General features: G+C 40.3%; 2 protein-coding genes across 2 annotated transcripts; both read right to left on the reverse strand.

The window, feature by feature from the left end:
- Positions 1-127: 127 nt before the first annotated feature.
- On the reverse strand, positions 128-6,527 carry letmd1 (LETM1 domain containing 1; the record flags this gene model as incomplete). The annotated part of the gene is made up of 9 exons (XM_083894694.1): positions 128-1,097; positions 1,977-2,073; positions 2,184-2,336; positions 2,437-2,538; positions 3,651-3,837; positions 3,979-4,061; positions 4,374-4,489; positions 4,677-4,831; positions 6,406-6,527. The coding sequence occupies 9 exons, from the start codon at positions 6,525-6,527 to the stop codon at positions 1,015-1,017; spliced, it is 1,098 nt and encodes a 365-aa protein (XP_083750820.1). The 3' UTR covers positions 128-1,014.
- An 11,784-nt stretch (positions 6,528-18,311) lies between these two features.
- On the reverse strand, positions 18,312-23,788 carry nr4a1 (nuclear receptor subfamily 4, group A, member 1). The gene is made up of 7 exons (XM_083895210.1): positions 23,740-23,788; positions 21,380-22,148; positions 20,685-20,814; positions 20,435-20,598; positions 20,145-20,347; positions 19,852-20,030; positions 18,312-18,904 (listed from the first exon to the last, which is right to left on the reverse strand). Exons 2-7 carry the CDS (start codon positions 22,136-22,138, stop codon positions 18,648-18,650), a joined length of 1,692 nt encoding a protein of 563 aa, XP_083751336.1. The 5' UTR covers positions 22,139-22,148; positions 23,740-23,788; the 3' UTR covers positions 18,312-18,647.
- Between the last annotated feature and the right edge of the window lie 2,144 nt (positions 23,789-25,932).

Raw genomic sequence — 25,932 nt, forward strand, 5'->3', positions numbered from 1 at the left:
ACAATGTAATATTGGCACTTCAACGCGACATTCAAAACTTGAACACGTAATATATAAAATAATTGCAAATCACGATAACTTTTGACTGAACATTGCAGATGAGCCGGTCCTTGCAAAAGGAACATGAAGCAAATGACACTTCCCATTGCACACTTTACAAGACCACACAAGCAGCACGAGGGATGTGCAGTTCCTCTTTGTACTGTCAGGTAGACAAAATGCTTGAATGGAGTGCGCTCCAGTCCAGTGTGGATTTACCAGCATATAAGTGAATGTCAAGAAAACATCAAGTAAACAATAAAGTGCCATCAAAGCTTTTTTAGACAGTTTTTACAACCTGTTGCATCACACACGAAGGCTTAAGAGGATGATAGTCGGACGCTAAATATGATCTGCTCATTTTGACCACTTTAAAACACAATTAGTTCCTTAATTCAAGACTTGTCTGGGTAATCTTTAATTTCATCAACGACCAGCACTTAACTGAGCCGAGCACAAAGTGAGGTATGAGCAAATCCAGTGCAGGTCTTTTGTGAACGCGCTCGTGTGTAAGGTCTTTTAAATGGATTGTTATGAATGGAATGTGTGGCAACAATTGTATCTTCGCTCTCGCAAAGGTATTGACTACAAAAGACTAAAAAGCTTTGGTGAACTTTGATATAGCAATATCTGATGTTAGCTCAGAGGTAAACAGATGATAAGGCTGCACATTTAAGTGACAACGGCAATGAGAAAAAAAAAACAATATATCACAATCAGTTCAACACAAAACAGAAAAAATATTTAGGCCAAATTACAGATTGTTCTCATAAAATATGATCCCATATCTCATTTAAGTTATGTGTAATGTGCTTATTAAATTGTATTTATCATTTCAGATGTGCAAAGATGTTCAGAGCTCAGAGTAGATATATTTTTTGAGGATGAGGTTTTCAAACCCAAAAATTACTCGATACACAAATGAAAATGTCAGCAGAAAACAAAACAAAAAAGCAGATTGCTACCGGCTTCCTGTCAGTGGGGCCTGCTGGTGACACCATGGGGGTAGTTGGCTGAGAGAAATACAATGCTGTGTAAAAGCAGCGACAACTCAGAGTCTGCAGAAAAATACAAGAACAAAAGCAACATTAGTGAGAGTAATAGTCCTTTTTGAGCACGTCTGTAGCTCTAACAAGCTTTGATAAAACATTGCTTGAGACTGCTTGAATGAAGCTGTCAGGAAAATTCTTTCTCATTTATTAAAACTAAAAGTTAGCGAAATATTTTGTGGTAGAGTTTACTCTGCAGCATCAACACTGTTATGAAGAAATTCAAACTCATCATGTTTCAATGATGAAAAGTATTTTCTCAACTTAATCAATATCCTGTCTCTCATCTGGTCAAACACAATTAGGACTGACTGTCAGAAAGAAAAATGATCAGACTGTTACACTACCGTTGAAAAGTTTGGGGTCACCTATACAATTTTTGTTGAGTTTTCCTTTAAAAGTCACACTTTTATTCATCAAGAGTTGCAAAATGAATAGAAAATATAGTCATTGACATTGACAAGATTAGAAATAATGATTTTTATTCAAAGTAATAATTTTGCCCTTCAAACTTTGCTGTTTTCAGCTGTGCTAACATCATTACACAAGGGTTTTCTAATCATCAATAGCCTTTTAACATGATTAGCAAACACAATGTACCATTAGAACACTGGAAATGGGCCTCTATACACCTATGTACATATTACATTAAAAAACAGACGTTTGCAGCTAGAATAATCATAGTGTATTTCTGATTCTGATCATTGAATGTTATATTCATTGGAAAAAAGTGTTTTTCCTTCAAAAATAAGGACATTTCTAAGTGACCCCAAACTTCTGAACGGTTGTGTATGTCTCCCAAAGCCATTGTTAAATGACAAAATAATATTTCATTTCATTATGTATTATCATGCCATGTAATATCTCTGCTCTGAAACTGAAAAATACCTTTTAAGGAAGAGGACAGCTGGAGCCACCGCGATAACCACTCCAGACACTGGTTCACACTCAGATGATCAGAATTGAGCCCTCGCAAATAACAAGCCTACAGGGAGTTAAAAATAATGTGTTCTGAAATGTTCCGTTAACAGAGGAATAAACACAAGTTCATCATATCAACCATGTGTTAACGCAGACGCAGAGCGAAAGACCAACCTGTCTGAGCTCGGCGTCGCTGAGCTGGTGAGGGCCCAGCCTGCTGAGGGCGCGGTCCAGCTGCAGCAGCTCCAGGGCGTGGTTGTTCAGCCGCCGGCCCATCAGGGAACCCGGGAAGCGCGGTGACAGGAAGAGCAGGGGGCTGATGTGCCTCTGATTGACAAGGAAGACACAGACGAGAGGTGTTCAGGTTCAACACACACCGGAGCAGTTTGTGCAGGATGTAAAAGAGGAGCCGAGTGATTTCACCGACCATGTGATCCACGTTCAGCCGCTTTAAGCCCAGAGGAGGTCCAGAAAACAGGCCTCGGACAGCCAGGATTTCAGACACTGTCGGGTTCACTCCACTTTGCACCTGACAATGAAAGGTTGTCTCTTAAAGCCGCAGTGTGTACGTTTTAAATAGAAACAAAGACCTGTTATATTTAAACCACTGTGTTCTCAGCTTCACGTGAGCACAAATGTAACGTAGCAGAAATCACTCGCTTAAAATAGAATTACCTCAAAATGATGAATACTCGTACGTAACCGCAGATAAAGAGTCAGTTCAGAGACTGACTACTAACCACGTAACAGTTAATGGATCGACTGACCTTTAAATCTGCACATGAACATTTACTTAATAACTGTAACAACACGTCAGACGAGGATCAGACACAACAGTGACACGACTGTTCCTCGTCACTCCCTCATGTTTTTTCCTCTTTCCCAAACTGAAGTAGACAGATGGCTGACCACCCTGAGTACAGCTCTGACAGGTTCTTCCTGTTACCCCCCCCCCCTCCTCCTCTTGCTGAATGCTTGATTATTGTGTGATTTCTTGATTTTCTGAAGTTGGTGCTATACAAAATAAATTGTATTAAATCATGTCTGTCCGTCTATTAGTGTGTAATTGAAAGTCAACCAAGTACAAATCCATGTTCTTTTTAAAAACATCTCTCCGCTCTTTATACAGGATATAAACTACCATTCAAAAGTTTGGGGTCACTTAGAAATGTCCTCATTTTTGAAGGAGAAGCTCTTTTTTTTAATATAATATAATATATAATATATGAATGTACAGAAATACACTCAATCATAATTTCTAATTTTGTCAATGTCTTGACTATATTTTCTATTCATTTTGCAACTCTTTTGATGAATAAAAGTCTGACTTTTAATGGAAAAAACAAAGAAATTGTACAGGTGACCCCAAACTTTTGAAAGAAGAAAATATTAAGCCGACAACATGTGACAGAATTACTGTGACTGTAAGGAGTAAACCATTTTCTTCAGTCTTCTGTTCAGGATGTTTATACATAATATATGGCATAAAATATGTCTCTGTGGTTGTGTGTGTATTTTAATTATCTATTTAATTCACTTTGACGTTGAAATGGACTTAAATAAAGTGAAGTGACTGATTTAAAAACAGTAGATTAAAGAATGTACAGCTGTGTGTCTGTCCCTCCTGGTACATTCACTCACTTTATTGCAGAGGTCTTTGAGGCCACTCTGTAGCCGACTGTCTTTGACTCGGTGGCTCGTGTGCTCCAGCTCTTTGAGCACTGGCCAGTGATGCTGGGCCCTGAGGGAATTGTACACTGCCCGAAACTCCAACTGCTGACTGGGCGTCCAGAAGTGAGGTACCAGGACCTGGCGGGGGAAAAAGTACCTGGCAGAGAGACACAAAGGGGTGATATCAGCAAGAGCAAGACAGGAAGCATCATTCAAAACACCGTACTAGCATATACAGTTTGAAAAGGCTACTATTGTGTTATAATAAACAGAAATACATTTTAAAAAAGCAACTCACATCAAGACAAAAACCAGGTAGTTGGCAAAGGGAGGGATTGATATCAACACCAGTGGGACGGCTTTCATCATGTCCCTGCGAAACTGGGGAACAAATATCAAAAAATTTAACCTGCAGATCAACTTGCATCCGATGTCTATTTTTATGTTCAGCTCAAGAGAAAATAAAGCTTCCCTTTGTGTCATTTTAAGTCTGTTTTTAACATACTGTTTTGCACAAATGTAATTTTTCATTCAATCTTCAGTGCAAAACAAGGATATTGAGAAAAATATTGCGATAAAGCAAAGCAGAATATTGACGTATGGCATTTTTGCATTTGGAAAACAAATAAACATGATAGTTGGAGGGAAATAACTCCAGCACAGTGTGTTAGATTGTCAGGTAAAGATAAGCACCTGTCTGAGTTTCTCCATCTCTCTGTAGGGTAAATCCTGGACCGGCACTCCATGAGAGAACATCTTCATTCTTATCCTGTTCACTTCTTTGGCATCTCGGAACAATAACCTGAATCCTGGAATGATTCAATTGTAACAACAATGTTTATGATACGAGAGAATATTGACTGAAATTGGCTCACTTTTAATTTGTCAGAAAAAAACATGCAATCAGATTAAACAAAGACAGTTTGACAGTCATATTAAAAAGGCACAATATAGACATTTTGTTTGGGTATATTGCAAATAATCATCTCAGTTCACCTTCCACAAATGTATGGTAGATCTGATAAAAACGGGGAAATCTCCTTTTGAGGAATACTTCATATTTGCTGTTTGCCCACTGGAGCCTGGAGGCGACATATCGAACAATTCCTCGCCTGGCTTTGGTCGAGGAGTAGAGTCTACACAGAGGCAACCTGGACATGTAAAAAAAAAAAAACGGTAAGGTGATCAGCTTATCAGTGGTTATCCAACCTTTTTATACCAAGTACGGCCTGTGAACCAAAGTTAAAATACAGTGGTGTAAATAACCCGAGCAAAGACAGCTATCGACTTTTCACAGGAGGCAGATTTATTCCCAATAAGATCACACACACACACACACCCCGGTCAGAATTCCTCAGCTTCACTCCGATCACATACCCTGGTATATACAGTAGAAGAGTATTTGCACCAGAGGAAGCTTGTGTGCGCACCACAGTTTGAGAACCATGGGCTTAGATCATCATAAGAAGAAGACACACATCAGGAATGAACTACCTTTGCCAAGGACGCTATGTTTTTGTCAGCATTGTCAGGATTTTTCTGGGAATGTAGATTATGGCACAAGGAATACATTACTACGTTAATAGATATTGAAAAAGAACTGATATGGGTTAAAAAAACAACAACAAAAAAACAAATGTAAACCTTGTGAGGGAGACCAGGTTTGTTTCAATGTGGATTGAGGGTTATGTTCTCAGGGTTTCTCTGACCTGTTAGTGCACTGTGTCAGTTAAATATCATTCTGCTAATAATAACAATTCCCGACAAGCTGTACATTGAAAGGTGTAAGAGTGTAACGGTGTCCTCCACAGATCTAAATAAAGTTGACCTTAAAACCCTTTGAAATATCATCACCCATGGTCATGGTTCCTTGGCAACATTAATGGGCAGATTTATGACGTGAGTCAAGGTAGAGCATGCAAAGGTCAGAGGTTTACAGTCTGAGCATTCAATATAATGAATGTAAAGATGGCCGCACAGTTTCTTCTCTCTCCACTGATGCCTTGTGTTTGCTCATCGTGTGAATTATTAGTTTTCTCTTCTCTCTATAATATTGTAAAGGTTTCTGCCTTGGTTTGGCACGATACAAATACAATTATTTGAATGTATACAAACACACAGACACACACATTATCATGTTTACGTCAGAATGAGCACTTTTGCCATTCGTGTGTGGGGTTTGTCATTATAGATATCTACAATTCAGTTGATTCCAGTATCAGATATCTCCTGCACAACGTCATCATTACGATTAATCGATTACTAAATGAATCGCCAACTATTTTGATAATCGATAATCGGTTTGAAGCTTTTTTTCATGATTAAAACAAGATTTGTGATTGTTTTAGCTTCTTAAATGTGAACATTTTCTTGGTTTCTTTGCTTGAAGTGTGACGTGATAATGACGTATCTGCAACTCAGTTTGGGGGAATGACAAAAGTGACGACCAGTAAATGACAAATCTTATCTGTGACACTATTAAAAAGTGACCTGCAGATATCTGACACTGTGGTTTAGACTGACAATAATACAGTTACATATATCGATAGTAAATATCCTGACTAGTGATTACATTAAAACCGTTCGTCACACACGTTCTAGATATTTCTTGCTAAACACGCCACTATCTTGACAGGCAGCTAGCTTAGCGCGGTGTCAGGTAGTACGTGAATAAAAGTGAGTGACACCTCGCGGAAGGTGAACCTTTAAAGAGTTAAGACATTACCTGGACTGACAGGACACGTACGAAGAATACAGTCCAGTTGTTGTTGTTGTCCTGTTTGTCCTCAGAACAAACAGTCGGACCAAAGAGAGGCGGCTACACAGGCTAGAACAGGACAGCGCCATGTTGGTCTGAAGCCCCGCCGACTTACCGTAATGACCCTCATATGGTGGACACAACAAAGGAGAAACCGTACCGTAATGACGTAATAGACAGCTATGAATTAATAGTTCGAACGTCATACAAAAACCCAGAGGCGATTCTAGAGTCTGTAGGGGCCCTAAGCAAACATTCCCAGGGGGCCCTTCCTTCCAACCAGTGTTCATCACCATTATGATATAAATAATCTGACACCAACGAAAAATGTTCAATTTTTTATTTTTTTTCCAAAATGAATGAAATAACATGGAAAAACCTTGTAATTAAAAAGTCTGTGAAATATATAATTGTAAAGAACAATAAAAAACTGTAAATAGCTTTTTATATATATATATATATATATATATATATATATATATATATATATATATATATATAAACTTAGTAAAAAAAATACATTACACTGTAAAGAACCCACATTATAAAACAATATAAGTATATAGAACAATACAAATCTGTAAATAACTGAAAAAAAACATATATAAACTGAGTAATAAAGATATGCATTACACTGTAAATAATCCTCTTCATTTTCCAACTTGCAGAACGATAACTTCACACAGGTTAAAGTGAGGTGGGGCCTCTTTAGGGAGGTTTCTACTGAGATCTCATTGCAAATCGCCCATTGTTGTTTAAGGGGAACGGGGATGCAGCTGGTCACTGATGCATTTCAGTAAAAACAGCCCTCAGGCTCAGAATTTTGGGGGCCCCCTATCAGCTCGGGGCCCCAAGCAGTTGCCTGCCTTGCCTGTTCACAAGCCACGCCCCACGCAAAAATAACAATACAACAAACCAAAAGTAGGAAGTAGGATGAAGCGCATGCTAATCCGATCGGTCCTATCCCTATTATCTTCTTTTTCAACTTAAATTAGGTCTCTAGGATTTTCTTACGAAACAAAACTAAACAATACACCTTGAAATTTGATTTCATATTCTCCCAATCTCAGTTGTTGAACATGGGATTGATAGATGAGAAGAAACAGTTGCTGTACATCAGGGGTCTCAAACTGGCAGCCCGGGGGCCACATGCAGTCCCCCCAATCGATTACATGCGGCCCCCCACTTAATATCATGTGATAATGAAAACATGACCCACGACCTCAATAGATAGCATAGCATTGAGTTTGAGACCCCTGCTGTATATTATATTGTGGACTGGGTAGTTTCAGAGTTTTCCAGCAGATGGCAGTAATGCAACATCATGGATGCAAGCTGCTGTTAAACGCCATAGAAGAAGAACAACAACACTAGAAAAAGGTGAATGTTGATATTTAATTTTCTCCTGATTTAGAGCAGCACTCAGTTACAACAGGTTTCTGATTTTGCAACTTCTTAAATGTGAATATGTTCTGGTTTCTTTGCTCCATTTGACAAAAAAAAAAGTCATTAAAACTGTTTGTGACCAGTTCAAGGTTTGGTTAGCACAAATCAATATTTTCTGATATGGACCAAAGGAATACTCGGTTTATCGAGAAGATAATCGCCAGATTTTTAATTATGAAATTGATAATAATGATAATTAGTAATACAGGCCCTGAATTCTTAACAAATATAAAGTGTCGCAGTTGAATATTCCTTCATTTTGTTGTCAACGTTCACGTTATTTCGCGTAGTTCTTAATCCAAACAATGGATGATGCAACCCCATGCGGCTGATGATGACAGGAAGTCACGTGTTTACAACAAACTTAAAGGACCCGCGGGGCGGTGTCACAGCATAACTGATCCGACCACCGTCGTTCAACAAACGGGTAAAGAAACGTTACTTTTAAAAAACGACCAACTGCGAAACTTCAGGTATGTTAAATGTTGTGTCTTTTATAGACGTCACCTCGGTTTAGTTTTCGAGATAAAGTTGTTGTATTTGTTGTACATGTACATACTTATTGGCAATAAGTTATTGCCAAGTTTTGGCTAACGACACGATTGACCGGACCACGAGCGGGGTCTGGTCAATCGCGTGTGTGTGTGTGTGTGTTTAAAAAAAATCAAAAATCAAAAAATGTATATTTCACTTTTAACAAAGCGTAGCAACTTCAAATATAACATATAGCTGCCTTTAAACTTGAGTAACGGGTTCTTGGTTCAGCAGTTGTTTGTCTTTGAAACACTTTGATTCTAACTTTGATTACACGTGATTGAAAATGCAGGTGAAAAGATGGCGGCTCATAGTTATGGAAGCTCCATTGGCGCCTGCGGGATTGTTTCTCTGGGGAGAACAGAGCTGGCTGAAGAACACGGTAACACTAACACACTGGTCACATTTTCAGAGGCGATTCTAGAGTCTGTAGGGGCCCTAAGCAAACATTCCCAGGGGGCCCTTCCTTCCAACCAGTGTTCATCACCATTATGTTATAAATAATCTGACACCAATGAAAAATGTATGAGTTCAAAATATATATTTTTTTTTTCAAAATGAATGAAATAACATGGAAAAACCTTGTAATTAAAAAGTATGTGAAAATATAAATGTAAAGAACAATAAAATACTGTAAATAGCTTCTTTTTTTTTTTTTTAAATATATAAACTTAGTTAAAAAAATACATTACACTGTAAAGAACCCACATTATAAAACAATATAACTATATAGAACAATACAATTCTGTAAATAACTGAAAAAAAACATATATAAACTGAGTAATAAAGATATGCATTACACTGTAAATAATCCTCTTCATTTTCTAACTTGCAGAACGATAACTTCACACAGGTTAAAGTGAGGTGGGGCCTCTTTAGGGAGGTTTACTACTGACATCTCATTGCATATCGCCCATTGTTGTTTAAGGGTCACTGGGAAGTGGCTGGTCACTGCACATTTCAGTAAAAACAGCCCTCGGGCTCCGAGTATTGGGGGGGCCCCCTATCAGCTCGGGGCCCCAAGCAGTTGCCTGCCTTGCCTGTTCACAAGCTGCGCCCCTGCACATTTTCACAAGCTTTCTTTGAGGAAATGTTAATAATAGGGTGTAATTTGCTCCTGCTTCTGTTTTTTTAAAGACCATAAAGGAAACCACGACCCGGAGAGGCTTATACAGTGTCCATACGACAAGAACCATCACATCAGGTCTTGTCGCTTTCCGTACCACCTCATCAAGTGCAAAAAGGTGAGTGAATCATCTGTCTCGCTGTAAACAATGTTGGTTATGGCCAAGTAGTTACATTACATATTTAAATGTCAAATGACAATGTCCTCCTAACCAAAGATGTTTATATTACTGTGAACAGGAGCAAAGACAGTGTAGTATGAGAAGTATGGCAGGAAGGGAACCACAGCTACAGAAAGACAGCCTTTAAATGACTGGTGAATGTGTTTTGATTTGACACAGCAGTGGTACAATATGAGAATGTAAATATGATGGAAGCTTTATTTAAAGTGCTTGATGCACAGAGGAAGTCAGATTCTATCTACACTATCGTGAAAGTATTTCCTCCACTTCATTTCAGAATCATCCAGAACTGGCTCGACAACTGAAAACCTGCCCTTTCAACGCTCGCCACCTGGTGCCCAAACATGAGCTTGCGCACCACACAGAGACCTGCGAGGACAGAGTCATTGTTCACCCCGAGGATGGTGCGATTTCTCACTTATTTGCCCATGTACTACTTATTCAGTCAGGTTTTTTTGTGTGTGTTTTATACAGTTACTCATTTGATTTCTGCTTCTTTTTTTTATAGGTGCAGATGGAGGAATTAAATGGCACGTTCCCGTCAGCACCTGGGTAAACCCGGACATGTCGGAGGACTGGGATATAGGTGTGATTAACAGCTGTTGGTATTGAACAAATGGTTGTTTTTAGACGTGACACTGGTCACACAATTGGGTCCAGACATTCTTCAGAATTTCCCATTCACATATGACAAAACTCATATACGCATATTGCAGCAATAATGTGAATACTGTATTTATCCTGGAAGGTGAAACCGCTGAACTGTGGCTTTAAATGTCATGAGCAGAAGACGGAACACTTTTTAAATAGAAAAACCTTTAGCTTAAACGTCATGTGTAAAATATTCAAAGTAATTGTTTGCGTTATACCTGTGCATTTGTCCAGACGAACACGGATATTCTTTAAACTGCCTGTTAAACTAACTGTGTTTTTCCTTGTGCAGAGGTGGACGATAATGCGGCTGCATTTGTGTGGGGAGAAACCCCAGAGCACAAGTAATTGATTCCATGACTCTGTTTCACTTCTCAACACTCACTTGTGCAGTTTCTTTGCTCCGTTTAAATCTTTTTTTTTCTTTCTCGTTTTCTCTGCAGACAGGAGACGAGGCCAACAGACAACCTTGGTTTTAGAGCCCCAAACACTCTCCCATGGCCGTGACTGGATGCAGAAGTTTAATTAGTTTGTTCCTTATCACAGTAGTTCTTTTAAAATAATAATAAAAAAATGTTCTTAGGATGTTTTTAATTTGCATGCCTTTTTTTTTTTTTTTTTAAACAAATGGACTGGCGAACTGTCCAGCATGTAACCCGCCTATCGCCCAATGTCAGCTGATGCTGTAGGCACAGCATCCCCGTGACCCTCTGGTGGAGGATAAAGCTGTAGATAATGGATGGATGGATGTGTTACTTGTTCACCTTTTTTACCTGTTTTGTATTTGTCTGTTATTAAAGGTTGTTTGTTGGGTTGATGTAGTGAATCATCTTGTAAACGTGCACTTTCTTGACAATGGGAGGAGTTTGTCTGTAACACTGCAAATAGGAATGGACAGTTGTCCAAAATACATTTACGAGGTCCTAAGCGAAGGGCGATAATCGTGGGTAAGACACCGCGTTGTGGAGTCAAGTGACCAAGGATTAAGTTTGTCTTGTGTCGTCCCAATGGGGAAAACTTTCACAGCCAGCGTACATAAACACATGAGCTGTGAGCACAGGGCAATATTTGCCCCTGGAAAGCAAGAGAAAATGAAAATTCTCCAGCATAGTTGGCTCATAAAGACATTAAGCAGGTGTATTTGGTTACGTTTCACTAAATTGTCTTGTAACCTTAACCCTTCTTATTAAATACATAATGGCACATTTGTATGGAAAAGGGTGACGATCACACTACGCAATCCTTGTGTTGCTTTGGTCAGCGGTTTAGGTTGTTGTGCTGTACTTCAGATTTGTCCCGTGGAACCAAATTGTAATTTCTGTGTTACACTGAGAATGTGAAGGGTTTGATATTATTCACAAAATCAAAGCGATGAAAGTTGACACGTATATTAATTAAATAATTGTAATCAGTTTGATGGAATTCAAAAATAATGCACGCAATATTCTGGAGAAACGAAATCTGCAATACTGCAAATAAAGAAATAATAGAGAAGAGAGTGAGTGAGTAGTTGCATCGAAACCCATTGAAAAAATAAATCATTTTAGAATGATCCTCTCTTTCCAGAAGAAAACAATTTGATCATGCCATTGCATGACCACTAGTAGGCAGCACAATCCATTTTTTATTTGACAGGAGCAACAATAAGCTCACTGACTTCATCTTTCACTCTGCTTCTTCCTATAGAGAGCTTTTTGACATGGAATCATTTTTTTTTAAATTATTTTGATCAAATCAAATTGATCTACAACATCATTGTTGATATGGAAATGTTTCCGGGTATAAAGTATATAAAGCAGGAGTGAGTTCAAAGTGAGCAGCATGATAATCCCTGTGCTGAGGGCATCCTGCCACCACTCTGTCTTATCTAAGTGGTATTCTTGATTTCATGTGATGACGATCTATTTTAGTCACGGCTATTATTGGCTCTGCGCTGCTGTCATTGTGTGTGAGGATAAGATACGAGTTCTTGGGACAGAGTACGTACATGAACAGTTTAACATCCATGCTGGACCCGTGGAGGATCTTTCCAGGGACTGTCGTCTCTTCTGTGATGCACAAGATGCTCTTGCTGTGTATAGTGAAGACAAACTCGACCAAATGCTCAGACCTGACTGTGTCTAAAGCTGTGAAGAGAGAAAATCAGCCAGTGAGATAAAACTGCTCCTGATATTCAGATTGATAAACAAGAATGTTCATCATTTTTTTACATGAAAAACTTCAATTAACAACCACTGAAGTTCTATTCTTGGCTCCACAGTGCAGCACAGAGTTCTACACAAATTTCCAGCCTCAGAGGATTTATCTGTCCGGTGGATACATGTTATATTATGACGACAATGTGACTGCTAGAGCCTGCAAATGATCACTTTTCCAAATGCTAACTGCTTTTAGCTCCCAGTAGCCTCTGTGGCTGATGTCATTTCCTGTCCCTTAAAGGTGCCATATGTAAGAATGTGGACAAAAACAGTTACTACATTCAAATTCAAAATACAGAGGTCTTTTAGGTTTGGTTTTATGACATAACTGGCAACCCGTGGTTGCTCGGCAGCTGAGACTCTACTGACTGCAATGATTGGTAGACGGCGGTAGGTGGCGCCACATGTCAAAAACATGATTTCAAAACATAAACATGATTTGCAGTCTGCAAAGGATTTTCATTTAATATGAATATTTTGTCTGTACTGTTGTTGTTGGTGAGTTCAGTTTGTTATATGAACATTATTCCTGAGTCTCTGTGACATATTAGGAGGATTTTATGATTTATTACATAATGCACCTTTAAATTTCGTTTTACTTTTTATTTAAGGTGGGCCTAAAGAGATACTACTAAAGAGGGCGTTTTAGCAGGGTGATTGAACTGCTGTGGTGCTTCATCCTTATGGTATTTTGACCAAATCATGTCACAGACATGTTCATTAGGACAAAAGGGGACTAGGTTCACTTGGAGAAATAAGGTATAATATGTCCCCTTTAATATAAACTTAAAAAAATCTCTTTCATAAAATAAGATAAGCTGATTAGGTTATGTTTTCACGAAGCAATCTTAAGATTCTGGTGCATTTGGGACACAGGAAAAGACTTACTGTGTCACTGCTGGTCTTACTGAGACGTGACTCTTATGTAACTGTTCACATCAGACATCCTGCAAACAAGGTTGAGTCATGTGCTGCAGGCTTGTCACCTGCCGGGCGAAAGCAAGGCCCCTCTGTCGGTCTTGTTTTATAATTGTTGATTCTGTGCTGTGACATTCTCATATTCTCAAAGACATGGGCCGGTCCTGCACAGTTTGGACTCTTTAGCCGCTCTCTAATCCTGCATCTCTCACAGGAAGAAGCGTGTGGTCGTCTATAATCGCTGGCATTTTCACACTGGACAAACACGGTGCCTTCGATTTCCCCAGTTTCCACTGAGGCTGAATTCTTTAGAACAGGGTGGGTTTTCCTTTTTTATCTGCACCATCAGTACGAGATCCCTCACATAGCCCGAGATCTGTGATCGGAGTGATAGTGACTTTATCCGACTGCTCTTGCCGCATAAGTCCAACATTTGAACGGCTGTCAAGTCAAACCCAAATATTATGTTTCATTACAACATCGGGGAAGAATCTCAGAATCTGTAACTGGAGAGAAATATGGCACCGGCCTGTTGCTACCTCAGATTCATCCATCCATGTTTTGAACTAAACACTTACATCGCAGGAGGAGCTGGACTCTGTCCCAGATGACACTGAGCAGAGGCCAGAGGACACCATGGAAAGTTCTGTCTCAGATGTGGACGGCGACAAATCAAAGAGAAAATCTGAATAAACGCGCAGAGATGTCAGTTTAGTGAATCCAGATCCTCTCACCAGCACCGTCACACACTCAAGTAATTAACAACCAAACATACTTTGGCTGCATTGCTGAGCAGGACCAGCTAATTCCACTTCTGGTCTGAGATTCAAATGTCTTTTGAAAGAGGGTTCACCGATGGGTCACGGATATCAAGGGCTTCAGTCACAAAGATAGTGTTTCATTAGGGAAACAGTGGCTCTACAGAGACATCTGTATTTAGACGTGTGAGAGAGACGCAGGTTAACAGGGTTTCAGAGTGAGACGCTTGTGTCTCACTCTGAAACAAGGAAACGACACAGAGAAAGAGCAAGATCTTCCTCAGGTGACGGAGAATGTCAGAGCAGGATGTGGTCAGTGTGTGTGTGTGTGTGTGTGTGAGCAAGACCACACATTATTATCAAGATCAATACACGTTTGATCATTCAGTCAAACCCGTCATCTTTTATCATATTCTCCACATTCTACTTTAGCCTTTAATTCACCAGGAGAACATATTGACACTAAAGCCTTATATTCAACATGGATTAACACTTGTAGACAGTTGGTTTAGCCCAAAGCCAACTTCAAAGTGTGTGGTTCCACCAGAAACATTGAGAAAAAACTCAAGAAACACTTTTCACTGTCGCTCAAAGATTCCTATACATTCCTTCAGTCGTCTGACAGGTTTGATAGCATTGATCGTCTTCTGTTTTCTAGTTTTTTTTTATATTCCGCTAAAGGCACTGTGAGATGTTTGTGGGTCGTAAATGACACATTCAATGATACATGTTTACCTTATTTTTAAGACTTTGTGGTTTCACGCACTTTGGGGTGTACGAAGGACAGGTACAAATTCTTTTATTATATAAGTTTGGGGTCACCTATACAATTTTTTCCATGTTTTCCATTAAAAGTCACACTTTCATTCATCAAAAGAGTTGCAAAATGAATTGAAATTATAATCCTGTCAAGACATTGACAAGATTATAAAATAAAGATTTTTATTCAAAATAATAATTTTGCCTTTGTCAAAGAACCAGCAAAACTGTTTTCAGCTGTGCTAACATCATCACAAGGGTTTTCAAGGGTTTTCTAATCATCAATAGTCTTCTAACACCATGAGCAAACACAATGTACCATTAGAACAGTGTAAATGTGCCTCTATACACCTATGTACATATTACATTAAAAACCAGATGTTTGCAGCTAGAATAGTCGTTTACCACATTAACAATGTATATATTGTACACTCTTAGAAATAAGGGTTCCAAGAGGGTTAACAAGGGCTGAGGTTCTACCTGGAACCATTTGCTTCTGAAAAAGTTTTTTTTCAAGGGTTCTTGGTAACACTAATGGTTCCAGTAAGAACCATTTTGATCCAGAACACCTGTGAAAACCCCTTTCCTGAATAAATGGTTTTAAAAGGGTTTCAGGTGGAACCCTCCAAAAGGGTTCTACCTGGAGCCAATAAGGGTTCTCCTGTGAGGACAAGCCAAAGAACCTTATATGGTTCTACTTAGCACTTCTATTTCTAAGAGTGTATTTCTGATCATTTAATGTTATATTCATTTAAAAGTAATGGTGTCCTTCAAAAATAAGGACATTTCTAAGTGAGCCCAAACCTTTATATAGTCCTGCAGTACAGACTATACTGTACTCACAGTACAGACTATACTGTACTCACAGTACAGACTATACTGTACTCACAGTACAGACTATACTGTACTCACAGTACATGTGATCTTCAGCCACTTAACAAAAGTCCATGCCTACATAGACCCACAGTGATAATGCAGGAAATCTCACATTATATTTAGGATTTTGGACCTTGCAGGACACTGACTTTGTCTGTGTCTGTATTTACCAACACAGACACAGACACAGACACAGACACAGGACACTATACTGATCTGATCTGATCTCTCTTTAATTTGTCACCTCACCTTCATTAAAGTCATTAAATCTATAGTCATTCACCTCAGGGACCAAAATCTCTTGTTCCAAAAGGCTCCTCTGAAGGTTCTGGAGTGATGAACTCCAGAACCTGGACCACTGTCAACCTTCACCAGCATCTCAGTGACATTGAGGCATATTAATAGAACCACTACACCACAGTGTGTATTACAGTGTGCTGGCAATTGGAAATGTATGTGTTCAGTAATCCCTGTTGAATGAAGAGAACTGAACACAGTGTTCAGTGGTTTTCATTTAATAATATTTACACATCAGCTATTCACCATGTCTCCATGATGTCTTTATTGGATGCATTGCATTTAAATTTCAATCTCAGTGACAAAATGGCTCTTGCTTGAATGATTTATCTGCTCCTGCTGAGTTTGCGTTTTCTGTATAAGATCCCAGGGGAAAGCCCCACCACCACCACCACCACCGTCACCACCACCACCACCGTCACCACCGTCACCACGAGCGAACAACAATAAGTGAGAAATCTATAACTGTGATCGCCGTCACGATCAATCGCCGCCGTGTGTAAACACTTGCGGTGTCGTGTTTCTATAGCATTTACATAAGGAGCAGGAGAGGACTTTACACACTCATGTATATATCTGTGATATGTGACATTATACAATGATGAAGTGGACCGGGTCACTTGAGAACGGACTGGGAATCCTGCCGGCTTCTAAAACAAGACCAGCACATAACTGGGAGGGACATTTTTGAGAAGCATCTTCTGATCTTTTGCCAGAAGACGAGGTTACGAGCTCACCAACTGCTCGCACCAGCAGGATATTCAGCATGGGTACACGGCTGAGGACAGTAGACTGTACATATGGATGAATATTACACATTACACCGACACAAGCTTCTATTCAACCACTTGTAGTATGGTTGTATGAGGCATTGACTTTGCCGAGCAAGTCTTAAACAGCTTAAGGCTCACCGAATAAAATCTAGACCTGCATAGGTCTAAGAATTCGCCTCTTCCACACAGAAACTCAAGTCTGTGTCGCTTTCTAAAACAACTCACTTCTCGCACCAAAGTCCTGAGAGTAAATCAGTGATTTCACATCACAGCTTACAGTTGATCCACTGCTGCCTCCATCAGAAGTTCAAATGGGCTATTTTGTGGCATTTGTACGTCTAGTTTCCTGTCAGACAAAGCTGTTGAATAATGAGACATATGTAAGAATGTGGCCAAAAACAGTTACTACATTCTAATTCAAAATACTGAGGTCTTTTAGGTTTCGTTATCTGACGTAACTGGCAACCCGTGGTTGCTCGGCAGCTGAGACTCTACTGACTGCAATGACTGGTAGACGGCGGTAGGTGGCGCCACATGCCAAAAACATGATTTGCAGTCTGCAAATTTCTTTTTTTAATGCAAATATTTTGTCTGTACTGTTGTTGTTGGTGAGTTCAGTTTGTTATATGAACATTATTCCTGAGTCTCTGTGACATATTAGGAGGATTTTATCATTTATTACATAATGCACCTTTAAACAGACTTAGACTTTACTTGGCTTAATTAAATGGCTAAAATCAGTTTTTCTGTGCGAGTGAGCAACAGAAGCTTGCTCGACAAAGTTAGTGACAATAATGTGTCATCATCTTATCCAAACACACTTCCAAAAGAATATATATTCATTTAAAAAAAGCATATGTATATAGTTAAGCCATTGTTTTTACTCAGTAAATACATGTGTAAAAGTCCTCTAGAACCTCACAGTAAAGCAAAGATGACCAAAGCTAATGAAATATGCAGTTTCCCATTTTTAATTAATGTTAAGCTGCAGAAAATATAACTTGTTATTATGAAAAACACTTTCACAAACTGTAGAATACAGTCCTGTTGAAAATAACACCTGTGTGGTTAATATATAACAGGTTCACTGTGTACGACTGTACTGGATGATGCACAGTTATCAGTTAGCTGCTCATTTTCTCTTCATGATACATGAATGATGACGCTTAATAATCTGTAGGTTTGACCTACTTTCTTTTAAAAATCACCAAATAGAAACCAATGTGGAGATCGGATGATGAAGATCTGAGAAACATGTGCTCAGCTTCCATCAATCACAGTTATGCTTTGTCATGTTATTTCGTGTGTAATTTACAGTCGTGCAAATCACAAAAAAAAGGAAGAGAAAAAAACAAATCAAAACTCCACATCTTTATAATGAAGGTGCAGATATAATTCACATTCAATCCGTCTCCATTCACGACACTGTGTGTGTTGTATGTAAACCGTCGCCTTTTGGTCCATGAGGTGGCCTGTGTCATTGTCTGTGAGAGCATTAGCGTGGATGCCTCCCCTCCTCACCCGCTTTATAATTCAGACATAGCCATTTTCCAGCGTAATCCCTCGGGATTATTCTCCTCAGCCCTCTCACAGTTTCACTTCATACAGCTTCAAGTACGAGCGATCGGTCGTGTTCTCTTTGGCGCTCGAAGCAGAATTTACATCACGGTGGTCAAAGTGACCGTCTCTCGCTCAAAATGGAAGCGTATCCATGAAGATTTTGTCCACAATAGGCGGCGGGGGAACGAGGTCTTCCAGCTTCAGGTAGAAGATTCGCTGCAGGCCTTGTGTGCACAGAGTCCTGAGCTCGGGCAGCTTCCCGAGAAGTCTGGACAAATAATTGGGCCGCAAGGAGTCGGAGCCGCAGCCGGATACGTGATCTTTGAGGCAGGTGATGAACTGGTTCTGCAGATCCTCCACACGTTTTGGTTCCTTGAGACCATGTCGGTCTGCAGAGAAACACAAGAGTCATGTTGAGTATGAGACGTCATGCTTAATGCCATAGACATTTCACACTTTCCCAAAGGGGTTAATGGTCTTAAATGCACGTTTTCACTTCTTCAACAGCAGAACATGATAGTTATTTTTATCAATTAGTGATTGACAGCTGGTATCATCCAATAAAAGCCTGACTGAGGTGAAAACCACCTCAAATCGGAGTTTATTAAGCAACCAGAAGACTATGTTCATTTGATATACAGTCTATGGGGAATACAGACAGATTATAAACAGTGAAACCTATTTATGTAATTGTATGTTGTTTAAAGGTCTGCAACTAACGATTATTTCTGTAATCGATTATTTTCTCGCTTAATCGATTATCAAAATAGTTGACGATTAATTTAGTAATGGATTAATCGTTTCAGCTCTAGTATGGACAGGCATTGGAAACAAAGCACTACCTCAGATTATCGCAGTGTTTACGTCGACTTGTCTACGCATTATTAACGACACTGAACATCGTAAAATCACTGTCAGGTTTACCTGGAACATCTTCATACAAAACAAAAACTATATTAAGTAGAATGTTTCACTGCTACAGTCAAGATGTCAGCGGCGCTAACTCAGCTATGCTGCAGTAATCCCGAGGCTGCAGTTCTGCGGTTATGTTTAGTCGACTGTGATATAGAGTTTGACATCCACTCTGCCCTGTACGTGCAGTCATGGTTTTCTTTTTTTAAACACCTGTCTTGTCAATCCTGCATTGTGTAACTGCATTACAGCACCAGTCACACATGGGGTTACACACATTCTCACGCTTCCTACGAACTCTAACTCCCCATTTGCCCATTGCTGCTGCTGCTGCTGCTGCTGCTGCTGCTGCTGCTGCTGCTGCTGCTGCTGCTGCAGTGTGGAAGATAAGCGTTTCGAAGCCAGGTTTGAATGAAGCGCTCACCGGTGATGATGACCAGGGCTGTGAGACATGAAAAGGAGGAAACGTCAAGCTTCATGCGATGCAGGCTTTGAGAGAACTCCAAGATGGAGTCGATCCAGTCCCCGAAGCCTCGGACACACTGCTTTTTGTGCAGCACGGAGCCGTTGCAGAAGATGAGTTTGTCCGTTTCAGGATTGGACCTTTGGAAAACAAGAACAATTGTTTATTTATCACACTATTAATGCATAATAAATACGTTGGGTACGTGTTGCAGTAAGGGTTAGCCCGATGGATAACTTAAGAGCTGCACTTGCCGATATGCAAGACGGAGGCTGAAGAGTTCAACAAAGGCAGACTCCAGCAGAAGGTCCTGGTCTTCTGAGCAGAACTCGGAGAATCCCGGGACGCTCTTCGCCCACTTCCCGATGACGTCCATGGAGGACGTGAGGAGGTCGTAAAACTGCTTGATGTCGCTCGCATCCTCTTTCTGGTTGGGATTGACTTCCTTCTCGTCGTACTGAAAATGAAAGCAGGAAGAGTTCAGAGCGCCGCTCTCACCCAAGCGAAGAGCATAAATGAACGTTCTCTTGTCTCTTCTTCCCACCTTGGAATAATCAAGTTTCCCAATGTCCGGGTTTGAGTCGATGTGCGCCCTCACAAGGGAGGCGATCATGCTCACGGGAGACGGGATCGTCGTCACATCCTGGACGACTTTAGGCTTCGAGGGCAGTCGACCTCTTCGTCCCTTCAGACTGTCTGTTCTCACAACTGGAACAATCATACAATCGTTGTTCATTTCCTTTCATCACAGTAACTCTAACACTGACAGCTCCGGCCGTGTGTCGTGAACTCACCTTCCCTGACCATTCCTACTATGAGACACTTCTGAAAACGGCAGAATTGGCATCGATTCCGCCTCCTCTTGTCCACAGGACAGTCCTTATTGGCCAGGCAAACATACTTGGAATTCTTTTGCACTGTGCGCTGTAAAATAAAGAAGAATTTTTGATTGTTTGAAATTGATGTTTCAGGGAAACCCAAGAAAAAAGGGGACCTGAGTACAACGATGAATCAAATAATTGATGACTAAATTAATCGTGAACTATTTCAATAATCGATTTATCAGTTCGTGTCAAGTTCTGATTGTTCAGCTTCTTAAATGTGAATATTTTCTGTTTTCGTTGCCCCATATATCTTTAAAAATGAATCCGTTGGTTTACAGACAATCAAGACATTTGAGAACCTTCATTCTGACATTCTGACAAGAAAATGGTCCTTAGTAGCAACTCTAGACTCGAGGACCCCTAAACTAGGGTTAGGTTTAGCTAACCTTAAGCCTTGTATTACTTAACCTTAACCCGCAGTTTTGACATGAAAAATGTATTCAAAATGTCTTCTTGTCTTGATTTTCTCTGCCTTTCCACATTGTGTTTGCTTTATTTGTTGAATCCCAAGTACAGATGTGCTTCATGGTTCATGATTCAGCATAATCTCTAGTCCCATGCAGGTTGAAACACCGCTGTTTGGCTAAAAGGTCAAATTGAATTACCTTGAAAAACCCTTTGCATCCCTCACAGGTGCGAACCCCGTAGTGCTGACAGGAGGCGTTGTCTCCGCACACCGCGCAGCAGCCCTCGCTCCCACTTGGACTTTTTAACTTTGGCGATAGGCTTCCATCATTGTCTTCAAGGTCACATCCTTGCTCCATCGACAAGGCAGGGAAGGCGAGCGCGCCGGGGTGAGCGTGGGTCAAAGTGAAAGGGTCCTGGTCTCGTAAATGCGTTTGACCCAAATCCTCCAGAGACCCCGAGCCAAACGTGAAGAAGGAGGGTGTGTGCGGCACCGAGGTCTCCTCTGCTGCCCAGTATCCCGGACTCGGTGAGTATAAGTCCCATGTGGACGCAGGGTGACTCTGGAACCCAGGAGTTGAGGGCGCAGAGGCTGATGTGGGGCTGCCAAAATAATCTGATCCGCAGGGGGACACGAGCTCATCCGGGTAACTCAGTGTGAATGTCCCAGGGTAGCAGCTGTAAACCTGGAGGTCATCCAGTTTGAAGGCAGTCTCCTGGCCTGCTGAAGGCGGCATGTGGGCAGGGGCTGCAGTGAATTGACACGAATATGCATCGCAGTTGCCTGTCTGAGCGTCTACCAGAGAGCTAATGCTGGGGAGGGCCGGAGCAGAGAGGTGGTCCCGTGGGCTGCTCTTATCCACAGCTAACCGAGAGATAAAGTCTGCGCTTTGAAGCTCAGAGCTGCCGAGGCTGTTCTCATAGGGCTGAGGTCCATGCTGTGGGTGGATGCAAGTCATGACTGCAGGACTGGAAAAAAAAAAAAAAGACAAGAGAGAGACAATGTTTGAACCAAGCTTGTTTTTCCTGATCTTTACTTTTAAAACCTCCCGTCGCGGCCAATTAACCTTTTGTGGAATGAAAATGAACAACCGTGTCTTTATGGTCGTCCAAGCTTAGAGATGACATGAGCTGATAATGTTCGACTCCTCTTAAAGCCCTTGTCATGTCAGCTGACCCGTGTGCGTTAGTTGGAGCAAATTCCAACGTACAACTGACAAAGAGACATTTTAAAAAGTTTAATTTCAAGGTAAATCAGGTTAGCATAAATTAGCTAGCATAAGTTAGCATTTATGAGTTTTACGCCCCCATCGCTTTTCAGAGAATTGGCATGTTTTCATTTCACGGGAAAACCAGAAGGTTTTCTCCGCTCTCCGTGGTCACAGTCAGGGGTGCAGTTTGTGAACAGGCAAGGCGGGCAACTGCTTGGGGCCCCCGAGCTGATAGGGGCCCCAAGCAGGTTTTTACTGATATGTGCAGTCACCAGCCGCCTCCCCGTCCCCCTTAAACAACAATGACATGTCAGTAGTAAACCTCCCTAAAGAGGCCCCACCTCACTTTAACCTGTGTGAAGTTATCGTTCTGCAAGTTGGAAAATGAAGAGGATTATTTACAGTGTAATGCATATCTTTATTACTCAGTTTATATTTGTTTTTTAAAAGCTATTTACAGTACTTTATTGTTCTTTACATTTATATTTTCACATACTTTTTAATTACAAGGTTTTTCCATGTTATTTCATTCATTTCGTAAAAAAAAAATATTTTGAACTCATACATTTTTCGTTGGCGTTAGATTATTTATAACATAATGATGATGAACACTGGTTGGAAAGAAGGGCCCCCTGGGAATGTTTGCTTAGGGCCCCTACAGACTCTAGAATCGCCTCTGGTCACAGTCGTCAGTGTCAGCTGCAGGTTCAAACCCCGCTTTACTCTTCCTGTCATATGTAGGGCACAATGCCAACACTGTGACAAGAAGCATGTGTTACACTAGAAAACACTTGTCTCAGCCACGACAATAATGTAGAGCTACAGTGATGAAGGAGCAAAGACAGGATCACACTGAACATGATCACAATACAAAAGAACCAGCTGTAGGTGGAGAAGATCACTGAGGAGAAGTTCAATAATAAATCCAGTAAAACTAGTTTTCACTTATTTCCTCTTTCAGATCTGTGAACATCTGAGTCTTCACAGTCACCACCAAGCAACAGAATATGATGGTGTTATTAAAATATCATATATATCAATATCATGGTGAATGGACGAACCTGCTCAGTCTGAATACTGATATTGATTCATGAAGAACCACAAGTGCCTCTTAAATAATGTCCATTAAACTTTGCATTAATGTAAAAGCGTTTTCCTTCATGAGAATCAATATCAAATCACAACATAGATGTAATAAAACTTAGTTTGCTGTGACACAGAAGTTGTAACTTTGCAGCACAATCATCAGAGACACAGACACGCGTTTATAAATAACTCTGTGAGAACATGAAGTCCTTTAAACGAGCAGGTGTCGTCTCTTCTTACAAAGTGTGTGAAATAGTTCTTACCTCTTTCTTTGTGCAAGTGTCTGAACCGTCTGCGCTTCACAGACCGTCTGACAAGCGGCGCCTTCAGCGCTCACGACGCTGCGCTTTTAATACTGACGCTCTGGTGCTGCCCGTGACGTCACACAGTGGTTTCCATACAAGGCTTGTGCGGTGGGCGGGGTATGTTTCCAACCTCCGGCCAATCACGGCGCGGCTTCGAGAGAACAATCGCAGCGTGTGACGCACTCCGGGATTCCGTTGACGCGCGAGAGAGAACCGCGGACACACACACACACACACACACACACACACACACACACACACACACACACACACACGCAAATTAAGTCAAATAAAACTTTTTACAATGAAATGAAGCACAAACATGTCTCTGTTAGTGATGTTTTAAACACAGGAACATGATGAAGCTTATTCTATTTCAGTGAGAACATCACAACACTGCTGCACGTGGTCTGCTCCAGAGGTGGAAAGTAACGAAATACATTTACTCAAGTTACTGTATTGAATACTTTTTTGTGTATTTTGTATTTTTCTTGAGTACGTATTGACTCAAGTATTGTACTTAGCCACTTTATAAATCATATCCATTACTGAGTAAAAATAGATTATAGATATAATAAGTAACTTTTACTTAAAGTACATTTCAAATGAACTACTTTTTACTTCTACTTGAGTAATATTTCATCAAAGTATTGGTACTTTTGCTTGAATACAATAGTTTAGTACTTTTTCCACCTCTGTCTGCTTCATATAGAAAAGATGACGATAATCTCTTTTCTTTGGAGAGAAAATGAAAAATATTGTACACTTCTTTAAATGTACACTTTTACACTTGTTATTTGTTTAAATTATTCATCTATTTTATCTACACTCAACAAAAAAATGAATGCACAAAGGAAAACGTGTGGTTATTGTTACGTGACAAAACAGAGTAACTGTCCAAAAATAACAGTACGACTTTATCAATAAAGCGGCTTTAATTTGCGAGCGTTAGGATCAATTTAAAAAAAAAAGTCCTGGAGAAACGACAGGAAGAACACGATGGGGGTCGATGATCCAACTTCACAAACTTCAGTAACGTGTGTGTTCACCATTAGTCTCACGCAGAGCGATACACCGGCGACGCATGGACGTCACCAGGTTGTTGATCGTGGAATGATGCACATTCAGTTGTGTTACGCTCCCTCAGGATCTGTGACATCTGTGGCATATTGACAAGTGACATAAGTCCACATTTTGGTGTGCCCTTTTATTGAGCAGACCATAAAGAGTGTCTGTGTACTGGTTCACATTTTGCTTCTTATTTATTCATTGAATTGTCTTTATTATGGCTTTTGGTAGTGGTATGTTGTGTTCTCTCTTTGTGTTAGTTCAGTAGGATCAGACCATTGTAGCCTCAGCTCAAGATTGTGACAATGTCTGATATTTTGCAAATAAAGGCAATAAAGTCCAAAAAACCAAAACAAAATAAATATAAATATAAATATACATATACACCGACAACGTGTATAAAGCTCCCTGTTTTGCTTTTCCACACCAATACGTCAACATGCACAGTTTAAATCGAACCGAGGCCGTAGTCAGACTAAGACTAAGACAACCGGAAAACTTGTGGAGGAGAAAATCGATTTATTTGAATCAGTTTCCTATTGACTTTTACGTCACAGAAAAACAAACAGTGGACGGTGAGACGGATCGTGTTGTGGTTCTGTACGTTTCGTACCTGCTGTACAAGTTCATCGCGTTCTTGGCTCTTGTGGTTTCTGTGTTGTCCAAAGAAAGACGCCAAAGACATATGATTTCTGGTAACAGTATCGCAGTTTATACATCGTCTCCTTCTACTTCCGGGTCAAAGTAGCGGGGAGGAAATTTCGTCCGACTCCAGTCCGACTAAGCGTATACATGCAGGAGTAATCACATTATCAACATACATTATCCAGGTATGTTAGTCTGACTAAGACTAGCTCAATTTTAGTCGGACTAACGTGTTTACATGACATTCAGAAAAACAAAAACATTTGTTTTAGTCTGACTAAAATCGGACTTTTAATTTTCAGCAGTCTAACTTTTTTTTTTTTACTTCAGATCCTTGTTTTTCAGATCCTTGGGGTTGAGACGTTTTTGAGAGGGGTAGTAAAGTAAACTTCTTAAGTTTGGTCATGTTTGGGACCCATAGCTTCATCCCGCTGTGTA

This window comes from Microchirus variegatus (genome assembly GCF_963457635.1).
Source record: "Microchirus variegatus genome assembly, chromosome: 9".
Lineage (NCBI taxonomy): Eukaryota > Metazoa > Chordata > Actinopteri > Pleuronectiformes > Soleidae > Microchirus > Microchirus variegatus.